This window comes from Gekko japonicus, unplaced genomic scaffold (genome assembly GCF_001447785.1).
Source record: "Gekko japonicus isolate JY-2015 unplaced genomic scaffold, Gekko_japonicus_V1.1 scaffold2370, whole genome shotgun sequence".
Lineage (NCBI taxonomy): Eukaryota > Metazoa > Chordata > Lepidosauria > Squamata > Gekkonidae > Gekko > Gekko japonicus.
In genome coordinates, this window is record NW_015166491.1 from 236,408 (window position 1) to 244,656 (window position 8,249).

General features: G+C 41.0%; 1 protein-coding gene across 1 annotated transcript in view; it reads left to right on the forward strand.

The window, feature by feature from the left end:
* Positions 1 to 5,927, forward strand: part of ERCC3 (excision repair cross-complementation group 3) — a 36,277-nt gene extending 30,350 nt beyond the window's left edge. The window contains exons 12-14 of the mRNA XM_015412174.1: positions 1,611 to 1,729; positions 4,011 to 4,163; positions 5,642 to 5,927. Of these exons, the coding sequence (XP_015267660.1) occupies positions 1,611 to 1,729; positions 4,011 to 4,163; positions 5,642 to 5,776 (407 nt within the window). The 3' untranslated portion in view covers positions 5,777 to 5,927. The remainder of the gene's footprint in view (positions 1 to 1,610; positions 1,730 to 4,010; positions 4,164 to 5,641) is intronic.
* Positions 5,928 to 8,249: the final 2,322 nt, after the last annotated feature.

Sequence of the window (8,249 nt, forward strand, 5' to 3'; positions counted from 1 at the left end):
AGTGGAGTGCCTCAGGGATCTGTCCTGGGACCTGTTTTGTTCAAATCTTTATCAACGATTGGGATGAAGGAAAAGAGGGAATTCTTATTAAATTTGCAGATGATACTAAATTGGGAGGGGTAGCAAATATGGTAGAAGGCAGAGTCAGGATACAGGATGATTTTGACAGGCTGGAAAACTGGGCTAAAACAAATAAAATGAATGTCAATGGGGATAAATGTAAAGTTCTGCATTTAGATAGGAAAATTCCAATGCCTATTTATAGGATGGAGGAGACTTGTCAGTTATTAAGGATTGTTGCTACATCATTTAAATATTAATTTTTTAAAGGTGCCAACTAGCATCCCTGTTGTACTCTCTTTTCCAAATTAAATGGATTTGTTCAATTCCCATTATAACCACATTGTACTTGGGCAGTTGAACCTGAATATAATTGTTGAATAAGTCCTTGGAGTCTTTTGTCCATAGTAGTTTGATTAAGTTTGTTCCATAATCTGGGGCAATTTATAGAATCGAAGGCCCCTTTGAGGTCAATAAAAGCTGCATATAGATGCCCCCCCTTAAAAATGAGTATTTCTCAGCCAGGTGATAAAGAACTAGGCAATGGTTACTTGTAGAAGAACCCCACCTTCTGTTTGCTTTTATGCTCTTTGCCCATGCACAGAAGAATTTTTTAAAAGAGCAAATTCTGTGATTGGATAAAGGGCAGTGTTTCCCCCTAACCTGAAATCCTAATTGACACTGTTCCTTTCCCCCTCCCTCCTGTTCAATGGGAAATGGGTGGGAAAAGCAAGGTAATTAGCTGGACTTCACATTTGAAGACAGCAACAACTTTGCAAAGTTGGAAACATGCAATGCCATTTGCAAATGCATTGCAGTGATTGACTCTAAGGCACTAGTGCCCCTCCTAAGGTGCTTTTGCCATTGGGCTGCTGAGATGCCTCTTCCCCCTCCCTCCTGTTGCCTTGGAAACCAGAGCAAAAGGCAGGAAAGAACCCTCAAGGAGAGAACTGAAAGGTAACTTTGTAGCTCTTTAAACCTCTCCAGCAGCTGTTATTTGGTAAAGCCAAATAAAAGCCAAATAATTTCGGCTTTTATCAGTATATCTATATGCGTAGCCAAATCAGATTCTCTAATCTGTATCCGGCTTAGAAAATACCGGAAAAATACTGCTAGGGTATTTTTCAGATATTTATTCAGCTTGGTTTGTACTGAACGCACACGCCTAATTGTGATAAAGGCAAAGTATATTGAACAGCGATGGTATTTGGGTTCACAGCCCATAGTTTGGAAACCTAGGATACACCATGTACTATAAATGCAGAACATGGCAATCATACTCTTCAGAAAAAAATAAACCTTGCTTACGTATTTTGTCTCCCAGAAGTTGGGCAAAATCTGTTGCAGTCTGAAGTGTGAATGAGATAGTGTTGATATTAAGCAGAAGCAAGCTGAAAGAGGCTTGTCATCAGCTTTAATGTATTCAGATTGTGATGATGTAGAATGACCATTCATGTTAAATGTCTGTTCTTGAAGTAGTCACACTTTTTCAGACTCTCTTATATGTGCTTTTTATGTGTGCTAACCTTCCAATATTACTTTTGCTGTAGGGATGGTTGCAGAGGAGTACAATGCCTTCTTTTATTCTCTGGTCTCCCAGGATACTCAAGAAATGGCATACTCAACCAAACGGCAGAGGTTTCTAGTAGATCAAGGCTATAGCTTTAAGGTAATTTTGTCCCTATATCCTGTAACATTGTACTCCCAAGTCTTATTTTTAATAGTAACCAACTTTCCGATGTATAAGTGGATCAATAGTACTATAACTAGAGAAAAGCAACTTTACACTAACCTTATTATATTTTGATTTGTGTTGTCTGTATGGTAGTAAAAGTTGAAGGGGGTGATTCGTGATCACTATACTGAACATATTTGTTTATTTAAAGTATCTAAATTTGGGCATATTGTACTTCTCATCTTAATGTGATTCAGTGCCTTATGACTTTGATCCAGAGATGTATGAACAAAAGGCTATGTGCTTTCTCCTTTATTTGCATTGTCATGGAAATTTAGGCTGGGGAGAGGACACCCAAAAATCCTTCACAGTGCCAGTCCGACAGAGTGTAAGAAAAAGTGCACTGTTTGGACATGATTGTAAGTTATGGCCAGGTGGCAGGGCTTAAAATAAATTATAAAAAATCCAAGTTACTAGTTAAAAATTGTCTACCTACAACGGTACTAGAGGTGCAAAATTTAACGACAATGGAAATGGTGAGGAAAGTAAAATATCTGGGAATAAATATGACAAACAAAAGTAGTTCGTTGGAAGAGGACAATTATACTATGCTACTAAAAGAAATAGTTAAAGATCTGTCAAAATGGAAGAATATTCCATTGTCACTGATGGGGAGAATTGCTCTAATTAAAATGAATATATTGCCAAGAGTTTTGTTCTTAGCACAAAGCATCCCGGTATTAAAAAAACAAAACTTCTTCGAAGAATTGAATAAAATTACGAGACAATTTATTTGGCAACATAAAAAGGCTAGAATAAAATGGAAAATACTGCAAGATAGAAAAGAATGTGGAGGATTGAATACGCCAAACTGGTACCTGTATTATCAAGCGGCTGCCCTAGTATGGATTAAAGAGTGGGTCACTCTGGAAAACAGGAGATTATTATTATTGGAGGGACATGACTTGTCTATGGGTTGGCACGCGTATATATGGTACGGTAAGGACAAAACCCACACAAACTTTAGAAGACACTGGCTAAGGGATGCATTAAATAAAGTATGGAGTAAGACTAAGGATAAATTTTACCGAAAAATACCAAGGTGGGTTTCACCTTTGGAAGCATTTATTAAACTGGCACTAATGACGATAAACAAGAAAATAATTTACCAGGCCTTGTTAAATAGAGAAAATAAATTGATAATAGAAGAGAAACTGTTGAGAGAGAATATACTATCTTGGTGGGAACAAATAATGTTGCAAGATAGATATTAAAAAGACATGTTAAGAGGCTTTGAAGATAAGAATAACGAGTTAGACAGAATCTGGTTGTCCTCAAATGATAAACTAATACAGAAAATGTATAACTGCCTAATGACAGATTATGAGAAAGATGAAGAGGTAAAAGGGGTAATGGTTAAGTGGGGAAAGGATATAGGGGAAAAGATAGAATTAGATGCGTGGTCCAAGATGTGGGAATCAGTTAAATATATGAGAGCCATTGCCTATAAAGAAAATGTGTATAAAATGTTTCACAGGTGGCATTGGACACCGGAAAAAATAGCTAAGTGTTACCCCGGCTATTCTAATCAATGCTGGAAATGTAAGAGGAACATAGGGACATATTATCATATGTGGTGGTCCTGTTGTAAAATTCAAGGATACAGGAAAATGGTGAGGAAAGTAATTCAAGAAATAATGGAAAAGAATTTGGCGTTGGAACCTGAAATAGACCTATTGAATATATTACCCACAGGATATAGTCAGCAGGATAAATATTTACTAATATATATAATAACCGCTGCACGTTTATTATTGGCCCAAAAATGGAAATTAGATACAATACCGACTAGGGAGGAATTAGTGGTGAAAGTGCTAGAATTAGCACAAATGGACAATCTGAGCCTGAGGTTGCAAAACAGAAATGATAAAGTATACAATAAAAGATGGTCAAGGGTATATGACTGGATTGAGATGTTACATGTGTGAGACTCTACAATATATGTTAATATGGTGTTGGAATGTAAAGTTTGTAAAAATCTAATAAAAATATTTATAAAAAAAGAAAAAGTGCACTGTTTCTTATTGTTCTGTTTACTGAATTATTTTAAGAATTACATTATTCACTGACATATCAGTATTTATTCCACTGGTTAACAAAATAATCATTCTGCAATCCGATGATGTGTATTTTTACTGGCATACAATTCACCAAGTACTTTTCTTGTAGGTGAACATTGAATAAAATAACAGTTGTGTTTCTTCCTGATTCCCAGGTGATCACTAAGCTTGCAGGTATGGAGGAAGAAGAACTTATGTTTTCATCCAAAGAAGAACAGCAGCAGCTCCTCCAAAAGGTTTTGCAGGCTTCTGACATGGATGCTGAGGAAGAGGTTGTTGCAGGGGAGTATGGGTCAAAATCAACTCAGGCAAGTGAACATTATGCTACTAAGAGTCCCATCAAGTTTCACGTTGAGGGGAAAATAATTATGTTCTACACATCAATAGGTTACCACCTCTACCTTCTCAAGAGAAGAAGCTGTGACACACACACACCACTCTGCCTACAGCAGTGGCAGGAGTCTCAATGATGAACAGAAGGAAGAAGTTGACAGAGTACTCTTTATATGTACATTGCTATCCTCCCATCCATCTTTGAGGCTGTTTCCATGGGCAAAGCAAAGAGGCAGGCCAGGCTTGTTTTCCAAATGTGGCCCTAACTTTGTTACACCAGACTGATTTAAACCTCTAGCCTTTTGCTTCCATGTGCCTGTCAGTGGCTGCTAGAAAACCCAGGATCAGGAGTGTTGAGCAGGTTTTGCAGCCACTACAACACTGTCTCCAAGTGAATACTTTTCCACATTAGAATAAATGACAAATAAAAGAAAAATATAGGTACATATGCACATGTCAAAGTACGTACTCAAGGGACCTAAACTTTCTCCTATTAAAAATTGTGCTTGTTGATATTTGCACATTCCAAGCAACTGAAGTTATGGGGCACCTGTGTGGTAAGAGGCAAGGTCTAGCTGCAGTCTGGTTTCGTTTCTCCCCCCTCTGGTCCATCCCTTGACATCACGTGCTTAGCAACATGCAGAGAGTTACATCATCTCTGCGGTTTCTGGTTGGCCTAAAAAGCCTGAGGTCAATCAGAGACCCTCTCCATAAATCTAGTTAGCCTTTGCTTTATGGCTGGCTTTGTAACCTCTCGGCACTGAAGCACGTCAGTGGTTACACAGCTCCCTTTGTGCTGCCATCCATCTTGACTGCTTGCTTGGAAGGGCTATGCCCTGAACATCTATGACTTGCTGGAACTAACTCCCTGAGATGACCCAATAATAGTAACTTGGAACCTTGACCCTATGTATTAGCTATGCTGGATATGCTTAGATTTATTTGTTTTATCCCTTCACAGTCTTGTCCTTTTTAATATTTTTGCACTTTAAATAAATAACTATATTTTTATCTTGTTGTGGATTTTGCCTTTATTGACCTCAAAGCCTTCTTCCAGAGCCTTGACCTTTGACCACCTACCAGCTAACTCTTTTGTGTTTGGAAACTCAGTCTGCAGTCCCACTCTGCAGGGCTGACTTTTCCTGTTAATTCCCTGAGAAGCCAGGAGACTTGTCCTTTCGCTCCTGGGCTGTGGGGATAGACTGAAAAGACTGGTGGCCCCTATCAAGACTAGGGTGAGATTTAGTCTCTCTCTGGTATTTTGTAACTTTGATTTGCTGCAAGCCCTTTGTACCAAAATTCCTTACCCGGGGTTGGTAAGGGAGCTGTGTAACCACTGACATGCTTCAGTGTCAAGAGGTTACAAGTTGGTATGGGTAAAGCAGATGATTTTTCATGGTAGGAATGGGTAGAATGCCACTGAACTCACTGGTTATGTGTTCTCTTATTCTAGGTTTCTCGACATCATGGCACAATGAGCTCTATGTCTGGAGCAGATGACACAGTCTATATGGAGTATCAAACCTCACGAAGCAAAGCATCTTCAAATAAACACGTCCATCCACTTTTTAAACGCTTCAGGAAGTAATGTAAAGGGACTGTATTATGCCGTTATGCATCTCTCTCTTCCCACAAGGAGAAAGAGGAAATCTACATGTGATTATATAATTTGATAGAATAATTACCTAAAGGATAAAACAGTTTGAAGCTGTTCACTCATTATAATGGAAAATGCTGTAAACAGGCTTAACCTTTATTAATCATATATGGTATTTTGCGGTAATATTTTCAGTCTATATTTTTATTTAACAGTTTAAAAGATGGTTTCAAAACAATTCTGAAATATGACGTTTTGTATATATTTGTATCATGTATACAGTAAAGGATTAGAGGCTTGAAAATATTAAATAAAAATGTTCTGTACAAAAAGAAAATATACAGTACCGTACCTTTTTTCTTTTGAATCCTCTTGGGGCCCTCAAATTGGATCCATTAGATTAAGACCTGAAGAGTGTTGTTATTAATTGAAGAATGCTTCTGACACAACTTTTAAAAAGCCCTATTCGTAGCACCCTTTTGTGTAGTTTCCTGTACTACTTAAGAATTTTTAAAAGTGTCTGTTAAAGGACATATACTAATATGGCTGTGAGAGTTGGACTATAAGGAAGGCCGAGCGCCGAAGAATAGATTCTTTTGAACTATGGTGCTGGAGAAGACTCTTGAGAGTCCCTTGGACTGCAAGAAGAACAAATCAGTCAATCCTCAAAGAAATCAACCCTGACTGTTCCCTGGAAGGCCAGATAATGAAACTGAAGCTCAAATACTTTGGCCACCAAATGAGAAGGGAGCACTCACTGGAAAAGACCCTGATGCTGGGAAAGATTGAAGGTCAAAGAAGACGGGGACGGCAAAGGATGAGATGGTTAGACAGTGTCAGCGATGCAACGAACATGAAATTGAGCCAACTTCGGAGGACGGCGGAAGACAGGAGAGCCTGGCGGGAGATTGTCCATGGGGTCGCGAAGAGTCGGACTCGACTGTGCGACTGAACAACAACAACATTTAGTGGAGGATGCTGCACATGCCGTTTGGATCACTGGTATACTACCTGACTTTCATAGGGTGGCTGCTGTTGAACAGTAGCAAGCAGCCAGGCCTAGTTGAGTCATGCAAGTCAGGTGGTATCAAGTCACCCAGAGGGTGCTGCTAGGCCTAGGTCTGCCAGCCTCCAGGTGGGACCTGGAGATCCCCCAGAATGACAACTGAACTCCAGACAACAGACATCTGTCCCCCTGGAGAAAATGGGTGGACTCTGGGGCATTATATCCAGATGAGGCCCCTCCCCAAGTTCTGCACTCCTCAGACTTCACCACAGAATCTCCAGGAATTTCCCAACCTGGAGCAGGCAATCCTAGTCCTAGTCCTGGCTCCAACCTACCTGCTATGTAGCTATTCAGGAGGAATCCTTCCCAATCTGAGTGCTCCAGTCCTGCTTTGGCTTTCTGCCCTCTCTGTCTGTCTGTCTCTCACTGTCAATGGCAGGGCCTAGAGTAGATCCCTGCAGAGGCCATTTCAAAAGGTATTGGGAGGGGGGAATTCAACCCTCCCCAAGTTTTTTTTAAAACCTTTTTGGATTTTTCTGCAGACCCATTGAGTCCCCGAGTCTGTAGAAAAACCTGCTGGGGGGGAGTGTGCCCCCTATCTGCAGAAATAAGTATCCGCATGCAGAGGGGACTGTTGAGAATTAGATATATAGACAAGTGGAGACCCGCAAGAAACTTGCGGAATGGTTATCCTGTTCCTCACACCTTTGCTTCCTCCTGTCTCCCTCTACCTCTCTCACACTTTTTCTCCCTTCTGCCCCCCCTTTTCTTTTTCTCCTCCAGCTATGGCATTATACTGATCTGTAGTTCCTTCCCTCCTCCAATCCCACCCTCCCCAGGCTCCACCCCACAAATGTCCAGGAATTTCCCAACCTGGAGTTGGCAACACAATTTCCTTCCCACCCAACAGCCAACCTACCTTTATCTGCCTCTCTGTCTGCAACTTTCCATCTCCACACCCCTCCCCCACAGCCTCTACCTAGGAAAATTACAGTTTTTCTCCACAGTGGGGACCAAAACAGCTTACATTATTCTCTCCTACTTTTTGTCTGCACAACAACCCAGCTTTCATAGGGTGGCTGCTGATGAACAGTAGCAAGCAGCTGGGCCTACTTGAGTCATGCAAATCAGGTGGTATCAAGTCACCCAGAGGGTGCTGCCGAGGGATGCCAGCCTCCAGGTGGGACCTGGGGATCCCCTGTAATTCCTGCTCATTTCCAGACTACAGAGATAACTTCCCATGGAGAAAATGGATGCTTTGGAGGGTGGACTCTGTGACATTGTACCCCACTGAGGTCCCTGTCCTCCCCAGGCTCCTCCCGCAAATCTCCAGGAGTTTCCCAGCCTGGACCTGGCAACCTTATCCAGAATCCCCTGTCGGTGGCCAGGGGGGGAAACTGGAAACCCTAAAGTGCTGGCAGGCCTAGGCTTGGCAACCTCTAAGGGGGGCCTGAAGGA